At 36.4% G+C, this 15,855-nt stretch overlaps 1 protein-coding gene across 2 annotated transcripts; it reads left to right on the top strand.

Annotated features, from left to right (window-relative positions):
* Positions 1-1,004: 1,004 nt before the first annotated feature.
* On the top strand, positions 1,005-15,263 carry LOC144438979 (organic cation transporter protein-like). 2 transcript variants are annotated; one of them, XM_078128211.1, is made up of 11 exons: positions 1,005-1,140; positions 4,378-4,808; positions 5,325-5,428; positions 7,511-7,665; positions 9,951-10,119; positions 10,897-11,050; positions 11,684-11,802; positions 12,226-12,446; positions 13,175-13,289; positions 14,165-14,374; positions 14,502-15,263. In XM_078128211.1, the coding sequence occupies exons 1-11, from the start codon at positions 1,122-1,124 to the stop codon at positions 14,614-14,616; spliced, it is 1,812 nt and encodes a 603-aa protein (XP_077984337.1). In that variant the 5' UTR covers positions 1,005-1,121; the 3' UTR covers positions 14,617-15,263. The 2 variants fall into 2 exon arrangements, with proteins under 2 accessions (XP_077984337.1, XP_077984338.1); XM_078128212.1 differs by having other exon boundaries at positions 10,897-11,044.
* Positions 15,264-15,855: the final 592 nt, after the last annotated feature.

Here is a 15,855-nt window from a genome sequence, read left to right on the forward strand (position 1 = left end):
TCATACAAAATTGAGGGAACATTTATACTCTATCCAACACCCCAATTGCAGAACATTTTTCAAGGTCTCGTTATAAAGTAATATGTTTATTAATCAGATCTAGAAAGTTGTAATCACAAAACATAGTAACAAACAGTAACACAAGCAACGACACCAGGTATGTACCAATACAATAGTATCCATAGTCGTCTGCGAACATAGCCAATCCAATTATCTGTTTCTGTGTCTGTCTGTCTGTCTGTCCGTCTGTCTGTCTGGCTGACTGTCTGCCTGTATGTATGTCTGTCTGTCTGTCTGTTTGTGTCCGTCCGTCCGTCCGTCTGCCTGTCTAGATCTACCTGTCTGTCTGTCGAGATCTGTCTGTATGTCTTTTTGTCTGTATAACTGACTGACTGACTGACTGACTGACTGACTGACTGACTGTCTGTCTGTCTGTCTGTCTGTCTGTCTGTCTGTCTTTCTGTCTATCTGTCTATCTATCCGTCTGTCTCGATCGATGGAACTATTATGGAGAAAATGAACAATATTGGCTGCCATTTTCTTTTCGATATTTGCCAACGTTCCAACCAGAATCGACTTCAGCATTAAGCATTTCCACGTAAGAAATTGATCCAGAAACAACTTGTTGCACAAAACAACCTCCGAGGGCCTTAACAGTCCCATACTTTGGACAGACGATCTTTACAGAAAGTTGAAAAAAACCTACAGGTATATGAATATAGAACACTTCGGCTTACGACATTAATTTGAATACAATGTCAGAAGACCGATGATCGAGGTCACTACATTTGCATTTTAAAACATTTACTCTTTCTCTGTACGTTAGTATGTCACCAAGGACATGTCATATATTGAATATAGTTCTTGTCTCTGTCCAATGCTGTGGCTATTTCTATTCATGTGTATAATTAGCTTCGCTCCAACTACTTTTTGTGGCTCACCCTTTGACCTTTGATTTCAGGTTGTCTTTTGAATGCAACTATTTGTATGTATTACTAGTGAACCTTCCCTATTGACAGCGTGCGTCCAACTACTGCAGCTGGTCTTAGAAACCTGTTTTCCAAGTTGCGCCTCACAAACTTAGACACTGTTATTTCGAGATACTCATACACACATGAAAGATGGCTACGAAGAAAACAGGTATGTTAATGAATGACTGAGCTTTTTAAAGTGGTCTCTTGAACCTGTCAGTGTGTCCTATTTAAATAAGTTCTTATCTGAAGAGCAACCTGCATAAAATAGTATCAAGAATATTTCGGGTATACCAATTCATTGGCTTGTATTTGGTAGTTTGTCAGTTGTACATCGCTATACAAGTAGTTAATCAATACATTCCCTACATCAAAGTCTTGTCAAATTTAAAGTAGTTTCAACACAATATGCTGTGTACAGATTGCGTTCTGTTTAAGAGTCAACACACAGAGAAATCCTCTGGTGTCTTAGAACAAACTTATCAACTTATTAAGGACAACGCACGGCCCTTGTTCGTTCTGTATTATTTGTAATAACTAACTACACAATGTATATATGTGTGTACAAAGCATTGATCGTCAACTTTTGTTTCCACCTTACATTAATCAATTTGTGTTACAGTACGTAGTGTCTTCGTCAATACTATGCCTGTGTGTTTTGTGTTATTAAAGGTGCGGTCAACTTTAAGGAGTGGTGTTTTGAAAGGGTCGTTTAAAAACACCTCTTAAAGAGGGTCATACTTTTGGTCAATATCACTTAGAACCATTAAAATGCAAAAAAAAATCTTTAAAAGACATCAGCGAACTTATATTAAATTCATGTGAGTGCGCGCAAGCGGCAATACCAAATATATAACGTTATATGTTAATAAATGTTTGTAACAAAATAACAAATATACATTGACTATAGGAAAAAATAGTACGGGGGGGAGGGGACAGGAATCAAGCCTGGTCTAGATCTGTGGCATAAAATGTGACCCTTTCCTAATCTGTTGTGCTAAAAATTGATCCTAATTTCCTCTCTCTGAAATGTAACCCTCCCCTTTTCAAATATTCCAATGAAAAACATTTTTACACTGTCTCACTGTGGCGTAGTTAGTAGTCAGGGAGTCGTGGGATCGAATCCCCGGCTAGTGACAGGGAATTCTTCTGTACTGAGATGCCACTACATTGGTAGATTTTAAAGGCATTGGTTGTTTTCTGCCATTGCCACCACAGTGAGTTGTGTTTGTATTAAATCAATGTCAGTGTTTGGATCTAACTGGCTGAGCTGAAGTCCAGATTTCTCAAATAAAAGACTAGATGAGCACACAACTGACAACTTCAGGACTAAGGTGAACATCTCCACCATATTATCTCCGATATTTTGCCATGCTGTTCTTCCTTTACTGCTGCTCTTTCCACACCACAACTAACAGTTAATTCACGATATTTCACTGATATGCTATGATATTACTTTACAATGGTGGCAGTGGTGGGATGTAGTAGCAGTAGGATTTGAAACTGGTGAGAGCGGTGAGACCATACCAAAATTACAAAATAAATCAAAGTTTAGGTTAAAAATATGAATCAAAGTAAAAATGTAACCCCTCCCCTAATTTCCATTAAATATACCCCCCCCCCGACTGTTTGTAAAAAGTTACACCCACCCCATTCCCCCAGCCCCCTTTGTAATTGCTGAAGGCTCCCTAAGCAGTTATGTTGACCCAGATAGACATTTTTTTAAATCTTACCTCACCTTATCGATATATTTAGTTAACATTAAGTTGTCACACGGGACTATATGATCCCCATTATACCTCATGAAACTTTCCCAGATCAATACAAATTAAATTACAAAGTGCATCACATGTATTGTGTTGATAAATGATGGAATATATATGTAACCCAATCCAACCATGCATTTACATAATTTAAAACAGAATGTGAATGTTTCACAAACAGTGACAAGTCAAAGGGCTTGCATTGGTTGGAGTTCATTTTGAAAGCCGTGGTCTCATAATGAACTTTGGAAGACGTCGTTTATGTGTGCACTATTGTTTGAATCAAAACACCCCTGGGCTATTTAAATTCCTTAACATCTTTAACCTGTAGATAAACAAACGTTTCAAGTTTCAAGTGACTTTCTCCTCTTAGAGTAAGTTCTCCTTGACCAGTATTAAGTTCATTCGTATGTTCTTTGCGTCCTATACACGTGATGCACTTCTGGGTTAGTACAAGAACAGTAGGTGGTACGACTGGCAGAAATGAATACTATTTAATGGCGCAGATACCGGTAAAAAGAAAACGTCTGAAAACCATACCCTGAACATACGGGTCAGGCACTTTAAGTGATGAATGGCTTGACCCGGTTTGCCCTATTTATTGTTTGAAATCACAGTCTGGGGTACCCTAGCTGGTACTAGACCGGAGAATCAATATTTTTAGCATCTTTCAGGAGCATGCCGTTGACAAAAAAGGGTTGTCATGCATGCTGTCAAAGGTTCCTGTCTCTAAATGGCATTAATCTCGCATTGCATATATACGTAGTACCATGACCCTGATACTAACAAAGAAGAGTTGTTAGATCTTTCACTGCCAATAGTTCACTCTTGACTAGCCCAAACTTTCAAGTTCACACTTGCATTCAGTTACTAATTATTTACCATTTTCAACTTGACATTGACATTTATCTGCACGCTATAGCTAATTTTCACATCCAGACTCAGTTATCGTTTACCCGTCCGTACGTAGTTTACACTTAAAAGGAATAAAGTTTGCGTGTTTAAAGCTAGTGACCATGACGACAATTTGACCATGAATCCCCACAGGTGCGATTTTTCAATTCGTCGTTTACTTACGAAGTCACTTGACATAATGGTACTTTTAGGCAGTACACCACTGAGACGAAGTGGAAAACTAATCTGTACATCCAAGAGTTTTGAGCTTTACAAATGCAAGTTTAGTTAGTAAAAGATATCAGGCCCACCCATTTCATGAACTAACCATAATGTTGTCCAAAGTAAAACTTTAGTTCATAAACTGTTCATGGCTTATCGTATTCGGCGAAACGAATCGAAACAAGGCTAGGGATTATGGAGTGAGCAATGTTAGGGTATATAATTATGTATGTACCTACAATTAAAGGCTATCAGTCTGCCCTCTTTTTCTCTCGCAATTGTGTTTATCCCTAGGAGTTTTGAGTAACATATGATACTACGTTGGAAAAGTCTTAGTGAGGTCTATAACATACTAAAAGGTTAAAACTGAAAAATAGAATTACCAAATCACAAACACTGAGGTAAACAGAATTGAAAGCCATAGAAGGTACATAAGCCCTAACATTTTGCATTCACAGATGCCTTGTATTGTTTGTTTCATTTCGCTTCGTATCGCGCTACCATAAGCCATGTTCATGTAATTTCAGGCGAAAAATTACACTACGATGACGTATTGACACACACACTGGGAGAACTAGGACGGCACCAAATGTTTTGCTTTGCCTTGTTGTCGCTAACTGCTATACCAGCTGGAATACAGTCATTCGCCATTGTCTTCACGTTGGCTGAAACAGACTCGTGGTGTAAAGTCCCCGATGATATAACTACTCAGGTATGCGTGTCCAACTTTACTGCCAGCAATACCAGTTGCGTAGACCAAGTGAAAAATCTAACGATCCCAAAAGAAGAGAGTGGAGATGTTTGCGGATCAGATTGGCAATACAGTAAATGTTACCGATATAGTAACATCTCATATGGAGAGGGGTATTCTCTGCAGCGATATGGCGATGACACGATGTATTGTGATCGTGGATGGGAGTATGACAGATCAAAATATAAATCAACATTGTCACAAGAGGTAGGCTGAATTATTTTTTATCTTAACTAATATCTAAACCTATCAGCCTTTGTGACTTATATTGAATACATCTTCGATAAAAATCAGTAGACTAAAAAGTGGCATTGTATAACTGTAAAACCATTCTCTAGTTACTGTACCAAAATATAGATTCCGACCCGCCTATGACTTGAATTTGATTATGTTGAAAGTGCGTATAAATCATGTCCTATATTTAGTTTTAGATTTAGTGTGTGACGTGACAGTTACTTTTATGTCCTATAGTTTGATTTAGTGGGTGACAGTTACTATCTTTATCTCCTATAGTTTGACTTAGTGTGTGACAGTTACTACCTTCATGTCCTATAGTTTGATTTGGTGTGTGACAGTTACTACCTTTATGTCCTATAGTTTGATTTAGTGAGTGACAGTTACTACCTTTATGTCCTATAGTTTGACTTAGTGGGTGACAGTTACTACCTTTATGTCCTATAGTTTGATTTAGTGTGTGACAGTTACTACCTTTATCTCCTATAGTTTGATTTAGTGTGTGACAGTTACTACCTTAGTGCATTGCTGACTTCTATTGCATACTCCGGGTATCTCGTTGGAAGCATTGCATCGGGAATGGTCCTGGACAAGTAGGTTCTTTTATTATACTTGCAATATTTTATATCACAACATTGTTGTCACCTGAGTTCAATGATACGTCTTATTAAACTATCCTGAACTCAAAGCATCAACGTCATTTTAATTCCTCACTCGACAAGGCTTTTGACGACAGGAGGGGCATATGGATAAATTTAATGAAACAATACTATAATATATATTTTTGACTTAAAGTCCATTTTGATGACAGTCCGTGATTCACTTCATCACAAAACATTGATTTTTCCACTATTAATTTATTTAGACATTCTATCCATGGTTTTATTTCCAAAGATTGTACATTAATTATCGTTTACAAATAACTTGAATAAACAGCTGTAAATATTAGCAGAACTTATTAGATTTTAAACCTGCATTAGCTGCAACTAGGATATTTTCTTCATCAACTAACCAAAGATATACTCTAAAACATGGTCAATTAATTACCAAACGCACTGTATCTGTTAATTAATAGTTAATAATATATGTATCTAGTGTAGTGGAAACTTTAAATCTTGAGCGAATGTTTTCATCATGTAAAAACTGTACAGGTGTAACTTGAGTATTATGTTTTCAATCAATGTTCGCCGGAACACTGTAAATAACATGTACATTTAAGGATCATACAACTTCAACCATCTGGTCAGTTGAGATTGTTGTTTTACTCATTAGATAAGAGCATTTTTATTGCTGAACACAAGAGGATTTATTTATATTCTGCTTTTAAAACATCCCTCAATAACAATCATGCTGTGTTCAGCAGTAAAAGTGTTGTTATCTATCAAGTAAAACAACAACCTAAACTTGCAAAATGATCGACTCTGAATGTAAATGTATATGTTACAGATAGTCTTCTGGCGAATATTGCCTGTTCTAGCTGTAATTAGACATGATTGCATATGTTAACCAGTGGTCGATACTATCCATAAGCAGTACAGAAACAGGGTGAAACAGTGATCACCATTGATGGCGCTGATTTAGGATGCGGACCCAAAAAGTGTTTGATTTGATTTAGGTTATGCAATACTGTTCATGGTGTATGATATAACAAGTAAGTTATTATACCTAACACAGGTGATGCAATACTGTTCAGGGTGTATGATATTACTAGTAAGTTATTATACCTAACACAGGTGATGCGATACTGTTCAGGGTGTATGATATTACTAGTAAGTTATTATACCTAACACAGGTGATGCAATACTGTTCATTGTGTATGATATTGTTAGTAAGTTATTATACCTAACACAGGTGATGCAATACTGTTCATGGTGTATGATATTACTAGTAAGTTATTATACCTAACACAGGTGATGCAATACTGTTCATTGTGTATGATATTGTTAGTAAGTTATTATACCTAACACAGGTGATGCAATACTGTTCATGGTGTATGATATTGTTAGTAAGTTATTATACCTAACACAGGTGATGTGATACTGTTCAGGGTGTATGATATTACTAGTAAGTTATTGTACCTAACACAGGTGATGTAATACTGTTCAAGGTGTATGATATTACTAGTAAGTTATTATACCTAACACAGGTGATGCAATACTGTTCATTGTGTATGATATTGTTAGTAAGTTATTATACCTAACACAGGTGATGCAATACTGTTCAAGGTGTATGATATTACTAGTAAGTTATTATACCTAACACAGGTGATGCAATACTGTTCAAGGTGTATGATATTACTAGTAAGTTATTATACCTAACACAGGTGATGCAATACTGTTCAGGGTGTATGATATTACTAGTAAGTTATTATACCTAACACAGGTGATGCAATACTGTTCATGGTGTATGATATTGTTAGTAAGTTATTGTACCTAACACAGGTGATGTAATACTGTTCATTGTGTATGATATTACAAGTAAGTTATTGTACCTAACACAGGTGATGCAATACTGTTCAGGGTGTATGATATTACAAGTAAGTTATTATACCTAACACAGGTGATACAAAACTGTTCATGGTGTATGATATTACGAGTAAGTAAACAAAACGTTCCTGTTGCAGCTAATGCAATTCCTTTAAATAAACTGGCGTGCTTCCTTCTACCTTTTTTCAGAATTGGTCGTTTACGTGGGCTGGTACTGTCATTGATATTGTTTCAGGTTTTCGGTATTTCCGCGGCCTTTGCACCAAGTTATCCAGTCTATGCAGTTTTTCATTTCTGCATTTCTGTCGTTGGATACTGTACGTATCTAGGAGGATTTATTCTCGGTGAGTATCAGATAGATAATATGAATTAGTAATGATTTAGAAAGCATAAATTGACGTACGTCGCGTTTAGCAGCACGGCTAATGTAATGAACTGTAATGTTATGTTATGTCATTTGATGTCAATAAGGTCAGGACGGGTCATGTTCAGGATCACGTCATGTCATATAATGTAATTTTGATGTGTTTGCTTGACTAAATGATTTTAGTATACAGATCAGACACGAATTTCTCTACAAATCAAACTGGTTTTTAATTAGTGACTGCATCTTTGAAATCTGTTCACCCCAGTTATGGTTTGAACATTCTAAATCTTTCGTAATTCACCATCTGTGGATACTGCATAGAATTCCGTGAGTTATTCTAAAGAATGTACATTTTGGATGCAGGTGCAGCCAACGGACCTATTCGTTGTTTTCATTGGTGTTTCAGACCAAAATGCCTCACCCTCAAACAAAATTGTGGGGAGGGAGTTTTGATGTTCTTATGTGCCCTTCCACTGGTGGTAACGGACATCTAGCTCCTCCCTCCCTCCCACTGGGTTTCAACTTGTCCGCCAGCCCACTGCCCATCCAATGTTGTGAATGATTTACCCCCTCCCCACCAGGAAAACGTTTGTACTATCCACTATACCAGTAATTCTTTTTGATGTACACAATGTGCGCCCCTGTCCCCAGAATTCCCTGTTGTCCCTCCCACCGACACTGTGTCAAAATCAGGACTTCCCTAACGCAATTCTTCCTTGATTGTTAGCTCCCCTCCCGCTACCAATGGAAAATAAATTGCGAGCCCACTGAAAAACCGCATAAGAACAGCGTTTTGCAAGAACGGCTTCGTTGACTACACCTGTAGATGCACTCACCCATATCTATATCTACAATGCTATCTAGTTTTCGTAGATTTTGACGGAACAGTGCCTCCGACATTCAACAACCTCACCAACACCGATTGTTGGGTACAATTACTTGTTAATCTACTTGTACCAGTCTTGACAACTCTGGTGACTAGTTCTGTTTCTATAAATATGCTATTTGTCAAATACCATATCTTGCTGCGAGGGATAATTTTTCCGGTAATAATGGCGAGCTGCAGGCAAGTTATGCCGAAAAATGTAGCAAAATGAGGAATAGTATTTGACAATTTATACATTATAGTTAACCGTGACTACGAATTCATTTTTTGAATATATAAAATACTGTTTCATTTCAAAATGGGATCACTTCTGCGTTACACTGTCGGGCTAAGTATAACGCATCTCGCAATATTGTTGTTTACATTGCAGTATTCACTTTATCATCCAATCAGGGTGATCGTTTGCTATGCTCTGTAGTAATGACGCAATGTGTGCGTATCTCTCTGCCAGATTGAAACATATAGCATTCACCTTCAATGTAAACTTGTGCGTTCCTTGTAACCATCACCAAACTGTTAGTATCAGCCAATTGTTGAGTGGCAATGAATAGACATTCAAAAATTGTATGCAAATATGTCTAGCAACAAGACCACGACAAAAGTAACAGTTAAATGATTATTTATATAACAAAGATAAAAAAATGTAACAAATGAATAAACATTCAAAATGTATGAACATTTTCCTAGCAACAGGACCGCGCCCACAACAACAACAGTACAATGACGGTGTATATTGCAAAGATAAAAACAGGAATGGGTAGGCAAGTGGATAAATATCCAAAAAAGTGCACACAGCAACAGGGCCGTAACAACTAAATGATAGTATATATGGCAAATATAACAATATGGGTAGTTAAGCAAACAGGTAAACATTCAAACACTGGCATATATTGCACAGACAACAATAAAATGATGACGCATTCTATGGATAACAACAAGGATGGATTGGCATGCGAATAAACAGTTTATATATATATATAAAACACATTACATTAATAGTACTGTTGTTCCAAACAGATAAAATGGTGAGAATTTACTGCTATTTCCGTTTACATTTAATTGCTATAGTATGTTATTGTTGTTGTTGTTGTTGTTGTTGTTGTTGTTGTTGTTGTTGTTGTTGTTTTGAGAAATCAGGACATACTGTAAATTGAATTTATACTATGTCTGCATATTATGTACCGATACATATAACTATTTTCCTTTATTTCTTGTACACCTCATCAAACAATCACAGATGTATGATAACAAACGACTATCTTATTATAGGGATGAAACAATTTGTGAACACAGTAAATAGAGAAAAAAATAACGTAGAATTTTGACCTACCCACTTCATTTTCCTATTTTGTTCCTTGTGTTCTTTAATGTTTCAGTTTTGGAGCTTGTGGGTCCTTCCAAACGTACCATGGTTGGAATGGTGGTGCCGATGTTCTACGGTGTTGGATATATGCTATTGTCTTTATTCGCCTACTTCTTCCGTGAATGGTGGAAATTACAACTAGCTATAATAATTCCAAATGCGCTGTTACTTGTTTATTGGTTGTAAGTAGATAATATATTGACAATCTAATTTCGATGTAGACACGATGTGAATGTTGAAAGTTGTGTGACTTCTTCAAAACTTTAGTTGCTCTGCATATGTCTAAGTACCTGACCGTGTATATGTGGTGCTATTTTGTCACTCAGTGGGGATGATTGGGTCAGCTTTGATAACGATCTCATATCCATTTACTTCTAATGTTGTCTTGCTCGTAACAATATGTATGTGTCTCAGCAAAGTGTTCATACTATTTAGCAAACCGTTGCTCGTTTCTTTCGATTTCTTCTTCATGCTTTAGAGAAGACTCATCGATATTTACTACCAGGAAATTTTCTTCAGTTTGATATTGTTGCAAGAAAGCTTTAGTTTTACCGGTGTTGACTTGTGACCCAGCGATCTAAACCTGTCTCCATTCTGAATAAGCTATTTACTTTTTACCCCAGGTGTCTCCTTTCTTAACAGTTAAAACCTAAAAATCTATCTTTACATAGAGTATTTTAATTACTTATCCATAAAGTATATACTTATGTGATTGATTTCGACAAAAATCACTCAAACTGTGTATTTTGTGGAAGTACTCATTAGAAAATTAAATTTCATTTGATCTACCAAGTTGGTGAACTTTTTTCGCTTATACTTATGTCTTATTTTGTTGTCCGTTTTAAATGATCTCAAGCTAACCAGTTAAATACTGTACACCCTTTATCTCAAACGTTTTGTATAGATATTTGATGTCGGTATGACTGGAAATTCTACTTTTCAAACATTGTCTTTCACAGTGTTATACCAGAGTCTCCTAGATGGCTACTATCAATGGGTAAAGAGAAGGAAGCCAAGAAAATTATCAAGAAAATTGCAAAGATTAACAAAGTAACATTACCCAAAGACATCTTCGATGATTCTTGGAAGCCATGTTTAGATGATGACGTCCAGGTGCGTTATAAAAGGGAAACAAAGGCGAGACAGATTTTAGCTTCATTTCTTTATACATTGGGGATGAGTTCACTAATTCTACATCACAAGACTTTTTAAAATTAGAGTTATGAAATGACATATCTTGCTTTGAAACGACCTTCTATAAGCTTACAGTTTGGGAAACCAACAAAGTTAGGAGGCACTGACCTTGTTTGTTTCCCAGAATGCTTCACTCCAGTGTAAGCAAGACTCTTCTATTAAAATGCTATTATTGAGATATTAATAATAATTTTACTAGTAACACAGGGGACCGACCTAAGAATGTCTTACTAGTAACACAGGGGACCGACCTAAGAATGACTTCCTACATATTCAATATTCTGGAATGACACTGCCTATCTCTCTCTCTCTCTCTCTCTCTCTCTCTCTCTCTCTCTCTCTCTCTCTCTCTCTCTCTCTCTCTCTCTCTCTCTCTCTCTCTCTCTCTCTCTCTCTCTCTCTCTCTCTCTCTCTCTCTCTCTCTCTCTCTCTCTCTCTCTCTCTCTCTCTCTCTCTCTCTCTCTCTCTCTCTCTCTCTCTCTCTCTCTACGATAGATGTTTTTATTGCACACATCACTTTAAGATCGTTATTTTTGTCATTTCATATATCAGTCTCTCGGAGAATACAAACAAGAACCTGAACCAATGGACGATGAGAAACAGTATGGTGTCTTAGATTTATTTCGTTTTCCAAATATGAGAAAAAAGACGCTTACTTTAGCCTTTAACTGGTAGGAATGCTATATTATCAATATACTATTTAAAGTTATTCACGTGGATACCATTTTACTGAACACTCACCGATATCAATATATTGAAATACAGTATCTAATTATAAGTAGTGTATACAACTTCCGAGAACACACACACACACACACACACACACACACACACACACACACACACACACACACATATATATATACATACACACACACTCTGACAAAATATTAATTTAAATTTGTAAACAAACAAAAAATATTAATTTAAATCTGTAAACAAACAAAAAACATGTACCTCGTACTTTCTTCTCCGTCTGTCTGTCTATATGTCTGTCTTTAGTACTTTACATTGATAGTTTATGATTCTCATTTATGTCATTACAACCCTTCTCCTTATATATATTATACATTTGTATTCAAATTTTCACAAAGGTTGGCCAACAACGTTGTCTATTTTGGATTGAGCTTGAGTACGTCCTCTCTTGGAGGCAGTGATTTTATCAATGCGTTTTTATCAGCTGCTGTGGAGGTCCCAGCATATGGTATCGCTATATTTCTGTTAGAGTCTCCCAAACTTGGACGTCGGCGCTCTCTCTTCATCACAATGTTACTAAGTGGCTTTGGTTGTATATCAGCAGCTTTTGTGCCGCAATGTAAGTAAAATTCATCTTTCAGTACTTGTCACCGATATGCAAATTTGCAATTGATTATTAGTGTGACAAACTACCTGTTACCGTGAGAGTCTGTGCTGTAAGCATATCTAAATTAGTGGTTTGTATGAGGGTGACTACTCATGCTCATTAAGTACTTTTCGCATTTAAAGGGGCACAAGGCTAGTTTGTACGTAATTATTGGTGAAACGTTAGTCCCAGTTTTCTACTAACAGAAGTATTCTTAATCATCACTTGCAACTGACTGAAGTAAACCTGATACTAAAATAAAACGTATCAATGATCCGATGACGTAACTTTGCATACGTCATCCCTCCTATATGCAGTCAACGGCTCTAACAATGCTAGAAGACAATTGAAATGTACTAATATAGAAGGCATGCTGTAACGTTAACATTACATTTAATCGGGGGTTTGTGTAAGTATTTCCACTTGGGTTATAAACTCAGCTTGTGACTGCCAAATGTTCGAATTTAATATTTCATCGGAACAATGTGGATCAATAAAACGACGTGATCTCACTGTTACTATGATCATTAGTGTAGCCATGTGTGCACGGTAAATGAATAGTTTTTTCTTCGAGCTAGTAATTTGCATCTAGAGGAATCTAGAATTTAGAGCTTCAGTAAATATAATAGACTAACGTTATCCCAGGTACTGAAAACGAGACCAGATATAGTTATCACATTATTGGTTTTACAAACTTACAGGTAGTGATCTAGTGTGGCTACGTGTAACGTTTGCTATGATTGGTAAATTTGGAATTTCATCCTCGTTTGGCATCGCCTATGTTTACGGTGCTGAATTATTCCCTACCCCAGTGAGGTAAGCAAACTACATGATTGGTCATAGTTACATGGTAAGTACGAAAACTTTAAACTCTTAAATCCACAGACATAGTAGTACACACAAACTGAAGTACAATAACAATACAATATACGATGAGAGGATTTTCCCAAATATCTTTTTGCTTTTTGCTAAATTACAACTGTCATCATGTGTACATTTCCAAACGTATTCAAAGGATATGACGTCATCCAACCACAATACTTTCAGCAAATAAGAATTGTTATATCCTTTATAGTAAGGAAATACATTGAGAGCATCAGACCAATCTGTGAAGTACAGGGAGACCTTGGATAGTTCTCAGACCACTAACGTAGTGGTCTGAGGATAGTTTTACTACACAGATCACTTAGGACTTGGGGCCTTACGGTCCCAGACCACAGCTATAAGATTTGTACTCGTACAGCCCCGAATATACATTATCCAACTTATCAAAACTAACTATCCAGGAAACATCCGATTCTTTTGTCGTAACAATTACTAAATTGCAAAAGTCACGCATAATAGGTCTAATGGGTGTCCAGGAATTACACTAAGATCCTGGATCCTCGAAGACTAAAAGTTAAATCACTTCTCTACACATACAAGACAAATGTTCATTATTGTCTTTACGTACACAGGAAATGTTAAAAATATTCATTTCTTGAACTAGTTGTTTGGCGACATGTAAACCATGGTACTGTGAATCCCTTCGATATGGATTCAGTTGGTACAGTTCATATGTAAAGTTTCTCCAACAAAAAGCAATATAACAAGCAATATAACATGGAAGTCAGTGGATTTCTGAACTATGTCTCCTAAGAGAACTGAGAACTAAAACGCATGTAATGTATTTTCTTGTATTTATATCACAGGTCTGTAGGTGTTGGTCTCTGCTCCATGCTTGGCTATATTGGGGGTATTCTGGCACCACAACTACTGTTACTTTCTTCTATATGGCAACCACTTCCACCTATTATCCTTGGAATAATGGCTATCCTAGCTGGTGTAGCATCATTGCTTCTCCCTGAAACTAGAGGGAAGAAACTACCAGAAACAATGGAAGAAGGAGAACGCTTTGGAAAGTAAGGCCATTCTTTTATTTTCGTCAGTTTGTTATTGTAGATTCACTTTGTTGTGATAGTCGAACATCTATGTCAAGTTCACATTTAACGTCCTTATTTTTACCGTTTTCTCTTTCATTCTCTTCAGAAAAGGAAAGCCACAAAGAAACGACAAGTGGTATCCAGGATTTGGACAAATTCGACAAATCCAGGTCAACTCTGATGTTGATAAATCTAAACTAACCAATGAAACCTTCATATGAAGAGGATACTCACAGCACCTTATATTTCCATAGAATACTGCTATGAAGTAATCTATTATATTTCCATAGAATACTTATAATAACAGATCTATCATACTTAAGAAGTGGATGGATTTTAAAAGGCTCTTACTACGATTAGAATGTTTTGAAAGATAACAATTGTCAATTATTCCGGTTATTACAAGATTATTGTAACTTGTTTAAAAATTAACACTTGCTCAATCGATGACATTCTTCTCATTTTGTCTCTAATAAAACTCTGTGTAGTTTCTCGCTTCCAATGTATCTCTCTTTTTTCAGAAATATCGACGTATGCCGGTGGAGTAAATCCCCGGCGAACTACCGTAGGGACATGTGGGGAGTAAAGCCTAGAATAAGGTATCTCCTTGGAAGCTAAATTACTAGAATACACTGTGCGCCCATATAATGACATATTCGTAAAAAAAAGACCCCATACTCTTATTATGTATGGACTTTGAAGTCGACTGCCACAGTGACTGTTATTTTAATGTAGTGTAAGCACAATTGCACATCCCTAGAATTCAGGAGAGGTACCGTATAATTGCACATATAAAAATCTCTGAGTAGCCTGGGGTATGAAAATGCTTTGAGTCATTTTGAGGGGCTTATAAATATTTTTAAGATCGCGATAAAGGTAATAAAGTATATTCTATATTCTATTATATTGTCTTGTTTGATCATTGTATTGTATTTTTGTGTTCAGCATCCGAAAAAGCGGGCAAACATTGTTTTCTGTTAACTGCTAATATGACCTTTCCTAATATCTTGCCACTACTACACGTAAGTCCAAAAATGGCAAAACAAAAGTCATGGTAGGTTTGACTTGATCGTAGAGGGGGCTGTAACAGGACGACTTTCGACGATTCTCTATCTGCCCGTGTACAAGGTCTTACAGTGGCCTTATGGATGAGGATTGGGTGGTTATTTTGGATTTTTAATTTATGAAGTAATGTTATCATGGCTTCCTACTTGCAAAGTCAACATGAAAGAACATTGTTTCAAGTAACTAAATAAATTACAAAATTGTACGTACTCTGTCACACTTTTTCCAAATTTTGTTTTGCCGTTTTTCATTGTATTGAGTTACAAAAGGACTTGGTCAACTTTGTTTCAGGTTGATTTTGCAAGTAAAAAGTCTTGCACTATAAAACTGTTTTATAAATCAAAAATCTAAAATAAATATCCAATCCCCATCTATGGCCTTTCTCCTCCTTATAC

Source organism: Glandiceps talaboti, chromosome 8 (assembly GCF_964340395.1).
Source record: "Glandiceps talaboti chromosome 8, keGlaTala1.1, whole genome shotgun sequence".
In the NCBI taxonomy this organism is placed as follows: Eukaryota; Metazoa; Hemichordata; class Enteropneusta; family Spengelidae; genus Glandiceps; species Glandiceps talaboti.

Excerpts from the sequence above, each read along its gene's own strand:
- LOC144438979 (XM_078128211.1), top strand. Across the intron at positions 11,803-12,225 it reads CTTACTTTAGCCTTTAACTG|GTTGGCCAACAACGTTGTCT; the intron begins GTAGGAATGCTA and ends ATTTTCACAAAG. Across the intron at positions 14,375-14,501 it reads GAAGGAGAACGCTTTGGAAA|AAAAGGAAAGCCACAAAGAA; the intron begins GTAAGGCCATTC and ends CATTCTCTTCAG.